General features: G+C 44.2%; 1 protein-coding gene across 1 annotated transcript in view; it reads right to left on the reverse strand.

Annotated features, from left to right (window-relative positions):
* The window catches only part of ttll7 (tubulin tyrosine ligase-like family, member 7), a 179,619-nt gene that overhangs the window by 10,937 nt on the left and 151,802 nt on the right, over positions 1-16,880 (reverse strand). The window contains exons 11-13 of the mRNA XM_048602248.1: positions 3,661-3,808; positions 3,489-3,562; positions 2,674-2,809 (exon numbers count right to left, since the gene is read on the reverse strand). Of these exons, the coding sequence (XP_048458205.1) occupies positions 2,674-2,809; positions 3,489-3,562; positions 3,661-3,808 (358 nt within the window). The remainder of the gene's footprint in view (positions 1-2,673; positions 2,810-3,488; positions 3,563-3,660; positions 3,809-16,880) is intronic.

Consider the following 16,880-nt stretch of genomic DNA (forward strand, 5'->3'; position numbering starts at 1 on the left):
AGTGTGGAAGCAGGCCATTCAGGCCATCAAGTTCACACTCCCTCCGAACAGCATCCCACCTAGACTCATTCCCTCTACCTTATTGCTGCAACCCTGCATTTCCCATAGCCAATCCACCTAACCTACACCTCTTTGGATTGTAGGAGGAAACCGAGCACCCGGAGGAAACCCACGCAGCCAGGTGAAGAATGTGCAAACTCCACACAGACAGTCACCAGAGGTTGGAATCGAGTCTGGGTCCTGAGCGCTGACATCCTCAGCAGGAGGACAAACTACAATCAAGAGACAAGGCGTCCAGTCAACTAGAGGCTGAGGACTAGTTCCATCAGGAACCTGACCACAGCCAAGTGCTGGAAAATGGGATTAGAATAGATAGGTGGTTGTTTTTCACTGGCATGGACTATATGGACCAAAGGGCCTTTTTCTGTGCTGTACACCTCTCTATGACTGACCACAGCTTTTACCAAGTATCATAATTTTACACTTATGGTGGAAAAAGTAAAATCTGTGAAACTTGTGCAAACACCTTCATATCTGTATGGTTTCTTTTGTAAAAGTCAGAGGTAACACGACACCAGATGAAGGGGCAGTGCTCCAAAAGCTTGTGTTTTCAAATAAACCTGTTGGACTATAATCTGGTGTCATGTTATTTCTGACTTTGTCCATCCCAGTCCAATACCAGCACCTCCACATCACTTTATTTAGTAGCTAGTCTTCACTGGATATCACTTTTAGATCTGCTCTCCCAACTTTATCTGTACTCATCACTGACCTGAGTCTGAACAACTAAATTAAATCAGATCTCACACAACCTGTCACAAAGTAGCATTCCGCATACAATTGAACGCTTTGTTTCAATGTATTCATAGCTGGCTCTTTAAATATCTCTTCAAACTGTATATAAAATATCCCATCACCTTGCCACATAGCTCACCCCCATTATTTGTTGTTTGCCTTTGAACCTTGTCTATAACATGCATCGCTTACCAAGGAGATAAGATCTTTCTTGTCACAGTTTTCAATTAACTTACCACAGGGCTGAAAAAATATCATTGTCGAAAGCAGCCCTCAAATTGCCTTCCGCACTCATTGTGTTTGCACACATTAAGGACCTTTCAGATTTATAAAACATACCCTAATATCTGTCAGGCTTCTTCTCTCTATTAGACCTCTTTGTATTTATTTTTTGATTGCATCTCTAATAAAAATTAATGTGACAAAGCTATTCAAAGGCAGAGTTTGTTTTTAATGTGAAAGGTTCTTTTCTGCAAGCTAAGTGTGTGTCTTTTATTCGGTGACCCAGTGCTGACAATCTGTCAGACTCGAAGGCTGAAAGCAAGATGGCTACAGGCCAATACTCTCAGTGACATTCATCAGTAAGAGGGAAATCCAACTACACCAGCAGTGTCTTTGTCTGTCAAGGGATCTCCTCATCATTCTTTGTCTGTCAAGGGATCTCCTCATCATTCTTTGCCTTGCTGGACTGGGAAAAAAGATCAGTCCAATGCATTGAATGTCAGCCTAGAATCCGATATGTACTATCTTCAAGATGCAGTGCAGAGATCACCAAGACTCCTTTGACAGCACCTTCCAAACCTTCTACCTCCTGGAAGGACAAAGGCAGCAGATACATGGGAACACCACCACTGGCAAATTCCCCTCCAAAGCACTCTGACTTGGAAATATATCACCGCTCCTTCACTGTCGTTGGGTCAAAATCCTGGAATTCCCTCCCTAATGGCAATGTAGGTCTGCCAACACTACATGGACTGCAGCGGTTCAAGAAGGCAGCTCATCACCACTTTCTCAAGGGCAACTAGGGGTGAGTTTTAAATGCTGACCCAGCCAGCGGACACCCACATCCCAAGCACTAATCACAAAAGAAATTGCAAGACTAAGCCAAGGGCTTTGATATCCCAGGCACATAGCAGTTGAGGTTAGAGTGTTTGTGCAGTGGTTGCCTCAAATGCATAGCCCTCCTCTTCTCCCACTACCAAAGCAATTGAATTAAAACCCATAAGACCATAAGAAATAGAAAGAGGAATAGGCTGTTTGGCCACTCAAGCCTGCTCTGCCATTCAGTAGGATCCTGGCTGATCCAACATTCCTCACTTCCACTTTCCTGCCCTATCCCCTGTAACCCTTGATAGAGAAGAATGAAAAGAAGAAAATCTTGACAAACCGCACTTGGAGAATGTTAAAGAGTTCTGGCCTGTATGTTACTGAGAAAGACATTAAAGCACTGAAGAAGGTGCAAACACTATTCACAAGCTTGATACCAGATCAAAGAGGACCCAGCTAATATGAAAAGATTGAACAGACATGAGAAAGGAGAGAACCAAAGGGCAAACTGAAAGCAATCTTCAGGATTATTGCAAAGTTTGACACGGTAAACGTAGAGAAGACGTTTCCACTTATGGGGGAGACCAGGCCTAGCCCCTCAATAACAAGGTAGCCAGAAATAAACTAAATAGGAAATTCAGTAAAGAATTTTCTGGAAGCTTCTCTCGAATTTCTTATTTGGGTTTATTAGTGACTATCGTACAGTTATGGTTCTGAGTTTGGATTCACCCAAATTTCCACAGCTATCTGATTGAAGTCCCTTATAATTTGCAGTTCACCCCTCAACATTCTCTTTTCGTGTCCTAATGTGATGGATCTCACAGTCAATACCTTCATGTGATTCAGTGGGTTGCTGAGTTCCTTCTGGAGTGAGGCTGCTCTTCCTGCAAGGAAGGTCTGGAAGGCAACACATATGAGGGTCTCATACTTTTCCAGCAACTGCTTGTCATCGGGAGGGTAGATCCGCCTGGGTTCACACAGGAGAAAACATGGATCTCTTATTCTTAGCAAAACAAAATTACAAATTCTGACAACACAAAAGAAGGCCATTCAGCCTATTATGCTTCTACTAGCTCTTTGATAGAGCAATCCAATTAGCCCCACTCACCCTACTGTGTCCCATGACCCCAACCATTTTGCCAATGATTTGAATCATTTGACCTGGGGAGACTCCAAGATGACTTTGTGGAGTCCCTGTAAATGTTGATATTTTCCTCTTCTTCTAACACGTCCTCCTGATTTTGGACATAGTTAAACAGGATGGAAATTAGGTTTTGCAGAAGGTAAGGTCAGGCTATGTCACTGTAGCCCCCACTCTCATTAGACGGACCTGAGTTTAACATGAGGGCTACCTCAGCTGATGGGTGAGGTTGGGAAGGAAGGACCTTCATGGGGATTTCAGCTGGTGTGGGAAATGAACCCATGCTTTATATTACAAATGAACTTTATATTACAAACCAGTTGCCCAGCCAACTGAGTTAACCAACCTCCTAATGGGGCACTCTTCCCACTCTTCTTGGTGCCTGCAAGCTTCTTTACTGCTGGAGGGAGATAACTGAAAACCAAATCACATCAATAGAGCGTGATCCCTTGCTGTAACCTGTTTTACCCATAATGTAGGGTCTTGTTTTTTTTTTATTATTTACCTGTAGTTCCCCAAATTTTGATTTTCATGCTCTTCTCTTGAAATCTGCTTGCGGACTTGTGCAAGCCTCTCCTTCTGCGTGCAGAGTGGGAGAAAGAAATGAGTCTTGAATATGCAAAGGGGTAACAAGATAGACAACAGGATTTCCAACAGGACAGCAAGTGGCTGCTTACCAGCTCCTCTCGCCTCCTCTCCAGTGAGTGGCGTTGTTTCTCCCACTCCGAGGAGCCAGCAGACAGTCGCTTTACTGACCCTTGCCCATACAGTCTTCTTTGAGCCTCGGCTTTCTGCTGGACCAGATTCTTCCTCCTGTCGCTGGTGCTGAAGCAGAGAAGCAACATCAGCTGATAATTACATGAAAGCAATGCATCCATCATCCTCACCATCCAACAAAATCCATCATATTCTCTGCTGAACCGTCATTCTCTCTCTCTCTCTCTCTGGGTGCCATCTCCACCTACCTGCTCAATCCTTTCTGCCCCGCACCACCACCCTCCCCGGCTTTAACATACATATACTACCGTTTCCAAGCTTCTATCAGTTCTGAAGAAGGGTTAATGGACTCAAAACGGTAACTCTGCTTTCTCTCCACAGACCTGCTGAGTTTCTCTAGCACTTTCTGCTCTCGTTTCAGATCTCCAGCATCTGCTGTTCTTTGCTTTATTTTACATGAAACCAAAGCATGCACAACGAGGCAAACGGAAGAGTGCAATGAAGATCCTTTCCCCACCACCCCACAACAGGCACACCCCACACACACACACACACACATACACACACACACACATGGACTCCCACACCCTTGCACCTGTACACACAGACACAGACACACCCTGAAGAAATTACACAACTCAGGAAACATCAGCAAGACAGACAGCCAAAAAATGAAGCCAGAGGGATCCAACACACCCCGCTTCTATGGACTCCCCAAGGTACACAAACTGGGTATCCTCCTCAGACCCAATGTCTCACTGCCAGGTACACCAACATATATACTTTCCAAAGAACTATAACAGAAATTGAAATACCTAGTGGACAACACCACCCTCTCCACCCACTCATCCCAAGAATTCCTCAACATCATCAAGGACACCAGGATAGAAGAGGACGAGACAATGATATCCTTTGACATAACAGCACTATTTACATCCATAAACATTGACCAAGCCAAAGGGACAATTTCCACACTACTGGACGAATCAAGTAGGCAGACAACCCAAGACACCAACATCAATAAGGACTCCACCATGAAATCACTGGGTCTGTGCCTCACAACCCACTTCACCTTCAACGAAAGTATATAAAAACAATTCAGTGGAACACCAATGGGATCCCCCCCATATCAGGGCTGATTGCAGAAGCAGTAATGCAAAGGTTAGAAAGGACAGTGCTCCCCACTATACAACCCAAACTTTGGGTCCGATTTGTAGATGACACCTTTGTGATTATTAAACACACAAAACTGGAAGAAACCCACTGGCACATAAACAACATCCTTACAGGGATAAAATTCATGAAAGAAGAAGAGAATAACAGCCAACTACCCTTCCTGGGCATAATGCTATAACGCAAAAATAGCGGGGAAGTCCAGACTAGTGTATATAGAAAGACCACACATACGGAAGGGAGCTACTTCAGAACATTATTTAAATGAGCCACAACACATTGCAGCAACCCGGAACTACGCAAAGCAGAACTGGAGCACCCATACAGAGTCTTCTAAAGAAATGGATACCCAAAGAACACAATCAGCTGTTACCTCTGAGACAGACCATAACAGGAAGACACAACATGACCAGACTCATTAATCACCCTGCTGTACATCAAGGACATTTCAGAGATGACCGCAAGGCTACTCAGACCCCTAGGTATCAGGGTATCCCATAAACCAACAACCACCCTGTGACAGCTACTGACAAACGCAAACTATCCCATACCCAAAACCAACAAAACTAGGGTAATATACAAAATACCGTGTAAAGACTGTGAGAAACATTACACAGGTCAAACTGGAAGAAAACTGACAATAAGGATACATGAACACCAACTAGCCACCAAGGGGCACAACCAATTCTCACTGGTCTCAATACACACCGACAATGAGGGACACAAATTCAACTGGGACAACACATCCACAATCGCACAAACCAAACAGAGACATGCCAGGGAATTCCTGGAGGCCTGGTATTCCAACCAGAACTCCATCAACAAACACATTGAATTAGACCCTGTGTACAAACCACTGAGAAACAGAACCGGAAGTAATACAACCGCCCCAGCAAACCGAGGCATAGAAATAACAAGCAGGACAGAACACCAACGTTTCACTGGAGGCGCACTGACGGTGTTATCAAGCACGGTGATGAAATGCCTGCAACCAAACCCACTGGCTCGGCGAGCAAGTCTACAACCTCAAGGTAAGAGACAGACGAGGTGGTGGAGGGTTGCTTTTCAGACTGGAGGCCTATGACCAGCAGTGTGCCACAGGGATCAGTGCTGGGTCCACTGCTTTTTCTCATTTACATAAATTATTTTCATGTGAATATAGTTTGCAGATGTCACCAAAATTGATGGTATACAGGACAGCGAAGAAAGTTACCTCAGAGTACAATGGGACCTTCATCAAATGGACAGATGGGCCAAGGAATGACCGATGGAGTTTAATTTAGGTAAGTGTGAGGTTCTACATTTTGGTGAGGCAAATTGTGGCAGGACTTGTACACTTAATGGTAAGGTGCTGGGGTGTGTTGTCAAACAAAGGTGCAGGTTTAGAGGTCCTTGAAAGTAGAGTCACAAGTAGACAGGATAGTGAAGAATGCTTTTGGTACACTTGCCTTTTATTAATCAGTGCATTGAGTATAGGAGTTGGGAGGTCATGTTATGGCTGTATGGGACATTGATTAAGCCACCTTTGGAATACGGTGTGCAATTCTGGTCTCTCTGCTATAGGAAGGATGTTGAAGTAGTTCAGAAAAGATTTACAAGGTTGGAAGGTTTGATCTATAATAGTCTGAATAGGCAGGGGCTATTTTCCCTGGAGCGTTGCAGGCTGAGGGGTGGACTTATAGAGGTTTATAAAATCATGAGGGACATGGATAGGGTGAATAGTCTTGGTCTTTTCTCAGGGTAGGGGAGTCCAAAGCTAGAGGCCCATTCAGTTAGGTGAGAGGGGAAAGATTTAAAAGGGACCTAAGGGGCAGCTCTTTCACTCAGAAGAACGAGTTGCCAGAGGAGCTGTTACAATTACAACATTTAGAAGGCATCTGGATGGGTATATGAATAGGAAAGGTTTGGAGGATATGGGCCGAATGCTGGCAAATGGGACTAGATTAATGTAGAATACCTGGTCAGTACGGGCGTGTTAGACCGAAAGGTCTGTTTCTGTGCTGTACATCTCTATGACTCTACGACTGTACAAAACTCAAATTGCTGGAGAAACTCAGCAGATCTGGCAGATCTGTGGAGTGAGAGGAACAGAGTTAACATTTCGCGTCCTTCTTCAATACAGACTGCAAAGGGTGCATGATGCATCTGTTCTGCCCATCATCAACTCAACACTTGTTCCTAGCTGGTGCCAGATGAGCATTTTGCTGAACAAATCAGAATCAATAAGTGACAATGGCTGAGTATTCAATTGGAAAGCCTTTTTGATCTAGCTTCATAAATCAATTTTCAGAAACAATGATGCACACTGAAGATCTCCCAAATTCAAAGACATCTGCAATGCTAAACACTCTCAACAATCACTTAAAGGAACTCCACCAACAGTTTGAGGGGCTAGGAAAATGCGCACTGCAGTCCTGGGAAAACAGAAGTAGACTCCCTGCGCTGTACGTGGTTTTCCCATCCTGTCAGTCAGGATGCTGATAAATTATTCTCAATTAGCTTCAGTGTCCTTGGGTCAGGGAGGGGAAAACCTCAGGGGAAAGGCAAGAGGTACTGCAGAAAATCAGCATGGGAAGAAAAGGTGCTTGCAAGTGCGTGGTACCATTCAGAAAAAAATCCCCGACCTGTTGACGAGGGTGGTTCCGTGAAAAGGATGTCCAAACTTCAGAATTTAGTCAAAATCACTAGAGTCTTGAAGAGAAATGGGCATCGGAGCTGAGTGCAATCCTGTCTTCATCTAATGCCCGTGCACCATTTCACTTTAAACATAAGAAATACAAAGAACAAAAGAACAATACAGCACAGGAACAGGCCCTTTGGCCCTCCAAGCCTGCACCGACACATTTTGCCCTTCCATACTAAAACTGTCTTCACTTACAGGATCTGTATCCCTCTATTCCCTTCCTGTTCATGTATTCATTCAGGTGCTTCTTGAATTCTGCTATTGTGTCTGCTTCCACCTCCTCCTTTGGCAGCACATTCCAGGCACTCACCACCCTTTGCGTGAGAAACCTGCCTCCCACATCTCTTTTAAACTTGCCCTGCCCGCACACTGAACCTGTGTCCCCTAGTAATTGACCCCTCCACCCTGGTAAAAAAGTCTCATACTTTCCACTCTATCCATGCCATTCACAATCTTATAAATTTCTACTAAGTTGCCCCTCAAATTCCTGCATTCCAGTGAAACAAACCCAGTCTATCCAACCTTTCTTCATAGCTAAAATCCCACATACCATGCAACATCCTGGTAAACCTTTTCTGTACCCTCTCCAAAATATCTACATCCTTCTGGTAGTGTGGTGACCAGAACTGTACACAATATTCCAAGTGTGGCCTAACTAAAGTTCTATAAAGCTGCAGCATAACTTGTCTGTCCTTACACTCAATGTCCCTTCCAATGAAAGTAAGCATGCCATTGGCCTTTTTTACTACCTTATCTACCTGCGCTGCCACCTTCAGTAATCTGTGGACCTGTACATCCAGATCCCTCTGCATGTTAATACTCCTAAGGGTTCTGCCATTCACTGTATAATTTCCACCTGTACTTGACCTTACAAAATGCATCAGCTCACATTTGTCCAGATTAAACTCCATCTGCCATTTTTCTGCCCATGCCTCCATCTGATCTCTATATCCTGCTGTCTCCTCTCACAATCCTCCTCACTACCTGCAACTCCACCAATCTTTGTATCATCCGCTAATTTACTAATTAGACCAGCAGTGTTTTCCACCAAATCATTTATGTAGATCATGAACAGCAGATATCCCAGCACGGATCCCTTTGGAGCACCACTAGTCACAGACCTCCATTCCAAAAAGTATTCCATTCCTTCCAACGCTACCCTCTGTTTCCTATGACTAAACCAGTTCTGTATCCATCTTGCCAGCTCATCCCTGTCAATGCAACAGGATTCAATTAAGGGCAGGACTAACACAGCTAATGGTAAGACCCCAGGTAGTGTTGTTGAACAGAGAGACCAAGGGGTTCAGCTACATAATTCTTTGAAAGTTGCAACAGAGGTAGATAGGGTGGTTAAAAAGGTGTTTAGCACACTTGCCTTCATTGCTCAGGTCATTGAGTACAGGAGTTGGAATGTCATGTTGAGCTTGTACAGGGTGTTGGTGAGGCTCATTTGGATTACCGTGTACAGTTCAGGATGCCCTGCTACAGTAAGGATATTATTAAATTGGGGAGGGTGCTGAAAAGAGTTACAAGGACGTTATCGGGACCGGAAGGTTTGAGTTATAAGGAGAGGCTGGGACTTCTTTTGACTGGAATGTAGGAGGTTGCGGGGTGAGCTTATCGAGGTTTATAAAATCATGATGGGCATCGATAAGGTGACTAGCAAATGTTTTTTGTTCCCAGGGTGTGGGGAGTTCAAAACTAGAGGGTATAATTTCAAGGTGAGAGGAGAAAGATTTGAAAGGGACCCATTGGGCAACTTTTTCACACAGAGTGTTTCATATGTGGAATGAACTGCCAGAGGAAGTGGTAAAGGCAGGTACAGTTACAACATTTAAAAGACATTTGGACAGGTACATGAATAGGAAAGGTTTAGAGGGATATGGGCCAAACGCAGGCAAATGGGACTAGTTCAGTTAGTGGAACTTGGTCGGCTTGGACGAGTTGGACCAAAGTGTCTGTCTCCATGCTATATGATTCTACAATTTCTTCTCTCAGAGGGTGGTAAATCTATGAAATTCTTTACCACAGAGGGCTGTCAAGGTGGGATCATTAAGTATATTCAAGGCTGAGGTAGACAGATGTATAATCAGTAAGGAAATCAAGGGTTGTGGAGAAAAGACTGAACAGTGGAGTTGAGGATGATCAGATCAGCCATGACCTCATTGAACAGCACAGCAGACTCGATGGGCTGAAAGGCCTTCCTCTGCACCTATATCTTATGGATACATTTTCCAAGTGTGCGCCCCCAAGATCAAGTTTCTGCCTTTGGCTGGTAGCGAAAAATCTTACAAAATTAAAGTTGCAGCCAAAATATAATAGCCAGAACTCACAGGTTTGATTCGCCCCAGGCCAAGATCCAGATGAGGATCATCATCTGGTGCAGTGATCCCCTAGAGTGCAAACACTTACAGTGATAATGCCAACCACTAGATGTATATTTGTTCAAACACATGGAACTTGCATCACTTCATGTAAGTGTCATATCCTGGAAACTGTTCATTCATAAACAATTAACTACATTATTCCTTAAATGGAGCAAAAAGATGCCTTACAGTATTTCACAGATATGTACAAAGAAAGATTTCCATTTATATAGCACTTTTCACTTCCACTGGACATGTTAAAGTGTGTTGCATTCAATTAGTTGATTTTATTGAAGTGTAATCACTGTTGTAATATCAGCAGCCAATTTACATGCAGCAAATTCCCATAAACAGCAATGGGAAAATTCTCTTTTTTAATGATGTTTTTTGAGGGACCCCAGGGAAAATTCCCCAGTTCTTCAAACTTGTGCTTTGGGATCTTTTCCAACATGCCATGCAGGTAAAAAGGGGCCTCAGTTGATCAATCAAAGACAGCAGTTCCAACAGTGCAGCACTCCCACAGCAGTACACTCAAATGTCAGGCTGGATTTTTTCCCCAGGAGTAGGGCTTCAACTCGGAACCTTTTGGTTCAGAGGTCAGGATTCACAGCTGACAAAAATAAAGTGTGTGCTGGATCGAATGGGAGGTGGCCATAATCTTGACTAAAAGATGACATCTAATCGGAGAGAGGGAGACAAAAGAAAAAGTGGACATGCTGCAGACCACCATAGCATCCCCACAGGGTGGAAACAGGCCATTCAGCCCATGGAGTCCACAACGGCCCTCCAAACAGCATCGCGCCCAGACTCACCCCCATACCCTGCACATCCCTGGACACTGTAGACAATTTAGCACAGCCAATGCACCTAACCTACAGATCTTCGGACTGTGAGAAGAAACCGGAACAGGGTTAGACATAGAATCCCTACAGTGTGGAAACAGGCCCTTCAGCCCAACAAGTCCACACTGATCCTCAAAGCATCCCACCCAGATCCATTCCCCATAACCCACCTAATCTGCACATACCCGAATACTATGGGCAATTCAGAACAAAGAACAAAGAACAAAGAAAATTACAGCACAGGAACAGGCCCTTCAGCCCTCCAAGCCTGCGCCGATCCAGATCCTCTATTTAAATCTGTCACTTATTTTCCAAGGATCTGTATCCCTCTGCTCCCTGCCTATTCATGTATCTGTCTAGATACATCTTAAATGACGCTATCGTGCCTGCCTCCACCACCTCCGCTGGCAACGCGTTCCAGGCACCCTCTGCGTAAAGAACTTTCCTCGCATATCTCCCTTAAAGTTTTCCCCTCTCACCTTGAAATCGTGACCTCTAGTAATTGAGTCCCCCACTCTGGGAAAAAGCTTCTTGCTATCCACCCTATCTATACCCCTCATGATTTTGTAGGCCTCAATCAGGTCCCCCCTCAACCTCCGTCTTTCTAATGTACATATAATGGCATGGCTAATCCACCTAGCCTGCACATCTTTGGACTGAGGAAACCCACACAGACACAGGGAGAATACGCAAACTCCCCACAGACAGTCACCAGAGGTTGGAATCGAACCCAGGTCCCTGGCAGCATGAGGCAGCAGTGCTAACCACTGAGCCCCTGTGGTTATTGGAATGACTATTGCTGAGGAAAAGAAAGTGAGAGAAGGGTTTAGACCGTTCAGGGTCAGGAGGAGGCAGCAGTTGGTGAGGAGGTTGTGTTGTGTGGGGGGGTGTTGTTTGGATGGCCACAGGAGAGAGGGAGAGGTGATAACAGGTAGTGATTTACACACACGGATTAGTTTTGAAGTTTGTGCATTAGGATATGGGAAGATGTTATAAACACAAATGAAGGCACGGTGCTTGGCATGTGGAATGGAGGGGAGGCAACGGCCTAGTGGTATTATCACTGGACTGTTAACCTAGAGACCCAGATAATGTTCTGGGGACCTGGGTTCGAATCCTGCCAATGGCAGATGGTGGAATTTGAACTCAATAAATATCTGGAATTAAGAATCTAATGATGATCGTGAATCCATTGTCGATTGTTGGAAAAACCCATCTGGTTCACTAATTCCCTTTAGGGAAGGAAACTGCCATCCTTACCTGGTCTGGCCTACATGTGACTCCAGACCCAGAGCAATGTGGTTGACTCTTAACTTCCCTCTGGGCTTAGGGATGGACAACAAATGCTGCCTAGCCAGCGACACCCTCATCCCATGAATGTATAAAAAAAATCCTAATGGCTGCTCAAGTAGAATGTAAGACAGTAGATCCCTCTTCACTGTGAGAACACCTTCAGCTGAGTAAGCAGTTCCCATACACAGCTCAACTTCACTGAGACAGCTCTGAGGCAGTCATATTATTATCCACCAGCTCTGTAATCCTACACAGTTTGGCTAGCTGCTGAATGAAAGAGAGTAAAGTGTACTGGATGTAAATTCAGCTTCATATCTGTCAATTTAACCTCTCAACAATTACACTGAATCCCCGATCACTCAGCAGGCAACCTTTCATCCCTCCCAATTTCACTGTCGATTGAAGAAAGAGAAATCATTGTGGGTCACTATATCTACAGCTTTTGATAATAATCCACAAAATGGAATTGTTGTAAATCAGCAAACTCTTTCTTGTAGAAACATACCACCTGTGGAGAGCTTAGTCATTCCTCGTAGTGGTTCAGCCTGAGAAAGAACATGCCATTCTATGAATTAGAAGCAGAAGTAGGCCATTCCGCCCCTCAAGTCTGCTCCACCATTCAATAAGGTGATGTGTTTCAAATCCCACATTCCCACCCACCTCCAATAACTCCTGCCTAATGAGAATCTATTCACCTTTTTCTTAAGAATATTCAAAGATGCCACCTCCATAGCCTGCTGGGGTAAAAAGTTCTAAAATTACACAACTGTCAGAGAGAAAATATTTTCCCTTCCCTGTATGGGAAAAGGGTAACCCCTAATTTTTAAGCTGTGGTCCCTAGTTTTAGACTGATCCACAAGAGAAAACATCCTTTCCACATCCACCTTGTCAAGTCTATTCAGGATCTTACACTGGAATTCCCTCTCTCCTGGAATTCTCCGCTGGAATTTCCTCCCTAAGGGCATTATGGTTCCAACTACAGCAGGTGGATGTAGCAGCTCAAGAAGGCAGCTCACCCCGACCTTCTCAAGGGCAACTAGGGATGAGCAATAAATGCTGGCCAGCCAGTGACACCATCATCCCGTGAATAAATTAAAAAAAGCACTTTAATTAAGTCACCCCTCACTCTCCTAAACTCTGGTGTAAACAAACTCAGCCCTGTGCAACCTACCCCAGTGAGATAACTTGCTCATTTCAAACATCAATCTTGTAAAGCTCCTCTGAACCACCTTCAACACATTTAAAACCTTCCGTAGAGAAGAAGAGCAAAACTGTGCCCAGAACATCCAAGCAGATTGTTCAAATAAAAGAGGGGGCAGGGAAATGAGGGATTTTATGAAAGGCTTTTGAATACGGATGTTTTCCTTTAATGGGGAATAGATCATTGAATAAGTTACCAAGGTAAACATTGGAGGTAAGATTTTAAATGGAATCATGGGATAATTGGACAAGAGAAATGAACAGAATGAGAGAAAGAATGAAAGAAGTGGTACGAAGGTGGGTCACGTTGTGGACAGTGCGGAGGGCTGTTCTAGGTTACAAAGGGAGATTGACAGAATGCAGAGCTGGGCTGAGAAGTAGCAGATGGAGTTTAACCCTGAAAAGTGTGAGGTGATTCATTTTGGAAGGACAAACTTGGAAGCAGAATACAGGGTTAACGGAAAGATTCTTGGCAGTGTGGAGGAGCAGAGGGATCTTGGGGTTCATGTCCACAGTCCCCTGAGAGCTGCCACCCAGGTGGATACAGTTGTTAAGAAGGCGTAAGGTGTGTTAGCTTTCATTAATAGAGGGATTGAGTTCAAGAGCCATGAAGTTATGCTCCAGCTATACAAAACCCTGGTTCGGCCACATCTGGAGTATTGTGTCCAGTTCTGGTCACTTCATTACAGGAAAGATGTGGAAGCATTGGAAAGGGTGCAGAGGAGATTTACCAGGATGTTGCCTGGAACGGAGGGAAGGTCTTACGAGGAAAGGTTGAGAGAGCTAGGGCTTTTCTCTTTAGAACGACGAAGGATGAGAGGTGACTTGATAGAGGTGTACAAAATGATCAAAGGTATAGATAGAGTAGACAGCCAGAGACTTTTTCCTAGGGTGGAGGTAGCTTTTACGAGGGGACATAGTTTTAAAAGTGAAAGGAGATAGATATCGGGGAGACGTCAGAGGTAGATTCTTTACTCAGAGTGGTAGGGGCATGGAATGCATTGCCGGAGAGGGTAGTGGAGTCGGCCTCATTAGGGGCATTTAAGCGGCTATTAAATAGGCATATGGATGATAGTATAAGGTAGCGGTAGAGGTTAGCTAGACATTAGGTTTAGGGTAAAAGTTCGGCACCATATCGTGGGCCGAAGGGCCTGTACTGTGCTGTACTGTTCTATGTTCTATGAAGTCAACCTCCTAAAAGAAGGGACAGCCTGTTTAGCTTCTTGTGGTCTTTCCTTGTACAACTATAGTATTATGATCACCTTGGTGATGGAAATCTGAGGAATGCTATCAATGGCCAGAGTATTTAATTGCAAAGTAAAAGGTTTGCAAAGACTACTCTTCATTATTAATTAGACAAGTGAGTTCACAATGGAAAAATGGCAGATGGTATTTTCACTAGACTATTAATCCAGAGACCCAGGTAATGTTCTGGAGTCCTAGGTTCAAATTCCACCATGGCAGATGGTGGAATTTGATTTCAATAATTTAAAAATATTTAGATTTTAAGGGTCGAATGATGAACATGAAACAGTTATTGCAGGAAAGAAATTAATCAAATTCACTAATGTCCTTCAGGGAAGGAAATCTGCCATCCTTACCCGGTCTGGCCTACATGTGACTCCAAATCCAAAGCATGTGGTTGACTCTTTGCTGCCCTCTGGGGCAATTAGGGATGGGCAATAAATGCTGGCCTGGCCAACGATGCCCACATCCTGTAAATGAATAAAACAAATGTGGATGACACTAAAATAGGTGGCATCGTGGACAGTGAGGAAGGTTATCAGAAAATGCAGCAGGATCTTGATCAGCTGGGGAAGTGGGCTGAGAAATGGCAAATGGAGTTTAACATAGATAAGTGTGAGGTGTTGCATTTTGGAACGTCAAATCAAGGTAGGTGTTTCATGGTGAATGGTCGGGCCTTAAGGAGTGTAGTGGAGCAGAGGGACCTTGGAGTTCAGTGCACAGTTCTCTGAAAGTGGAATCATAGGTAGACAGGCAGTGAAGAAGGCTTTTCGCACACTGGTCTTCATCAGTCAGGGCACTGAGTATAGAAGTTGGGAAGTTATGATGCAGTTGTACATGACATTGGTGAGGCCACACTTGGAGTATTATGAGACAACAAGGTGCAGAGCTGGATGAACGCAGCAGGCCAAGCAGCATCATAGGAGCAGAAAGGCTGACGTTTCGGGCCTAGACCCCATGTGTTTAGTTTTGGTCACCTTGCTATAGGAAGGATGTTATTAAACTGGAAAGAGTGCAGAAGAAATTTACAAGGTTGTTGCCAGGACTCAAGGGACTGAGTTATTGGGAGAGGTTGGACAAACTAGCACGTTTTTCTTTAGAGCATAGGAGACTGAGGGGGGGATCATATAGATGTGTATAAAATCATGAGAGGCATGAATAGGGTGAATGCACTCAGTCTTTTTCCCAGGGTTGGGGAATCGAGGACCTGAGGGCATCAGTTTAAGGTAAGAGGGGAAAGAATACATGGGAACCTGAGGGACAACTTTTTTACACAGAGGGTGGTACGCATATGGAATGAGCTGCCAGCGGAAGTGGTTGAGTTGGGTACATTAACAACATTTAAAAGGCATTTGGAAAAATACATGGATAGGAAAGGTTTAGAAGGATATGGGCCAAGTGCAGGGAAATGGGGTTAGTGTGGGTGGACATTTTGGTCAGCATGGACCCGTTTGGGCCGAAGGGCCTGTCTCCGTGCTGTAGAACTCTATGAAATTTAAAGACAGGAATGCGGAATATTACAATAAGGAGTGTGGTTCAGCAAGCAGGAAGTGTGCACAAACATAAAAACAATTGAATATATTAGTTGTTAATGTCTCATTACACACTCAGGAGGTTTGAAAATTGAGCTGTTTTCTCTCACTGTCTCTTTCCCTTGATCTTACTATTCTTTTTCTATTGTCTTTGTGTTTCTTTCACTCCTTCTCCGGTCACACCTCTCTGTTTTCTGATTTTCTCTCCTTAGTGCATCTTCTTTATCTCTCCTTTCCTGCGGGGTAAGGGGTGCTGAGGAATGGTACAGATAAACAATAGCAAAGGTTGGCTGCCTAACTGCACTTCCACCACTTCTGCTAACCCCGAGCTTCTCAGTTCCATTGTAAGGTCCCCTCATGTTCCCATCACCAATTCTCTTTGGTATCGTACCCGCACTCCTGTCACTTACTCCCTACCTATCATGCCTCAAACTACCAGCTCCAATGTTTCATCTTCCTTCTTTGGGCTCCGCCATCACTCACCTTACCCATTCCTCTCTGTCCATTATGCCTCCAATCCTACTTTCTCTTCCCAGTTTAGATAGTCCTCAGCTAAAACCTATCATTCCCACTCCTCCCTTACTGCCTGCTGATTTCTCTCAGCACTTTTATTTGTCTTCCAAAGCTCATCTTCCCTTAACAAAAAGGAATCAAATTAGAATGATGAAGTCAACTCTATCTATTCTTTTCTGTCTTTGTGTCTTCCGTGCAGCGTGCACCCCCCCACCTCTCCTTCTGAAATATTAGAAAGTAGAATCTTTGTTTGAAATGTAAGCCAATAATGATGAACATCTTTTTTAATTATCAATGCTACAGTTCCAGAAATGATCTAACTCCTTTCACTGA

Source organism: Rhincodon typus, chromosome 10 (assembly GCF_021869965.1).
Source record: "Rhincodon typus isolate 14 chromosome 10, sRhiTyp1.1, whole genome shotgun sequence".
Taxonomy (NCBI): Eukaryota; Metazoa; Chordata; class Chondrichthyes; order Orectolobiformes; family Rhincodontidae; genus Rhincodon; species Rhincodon typus.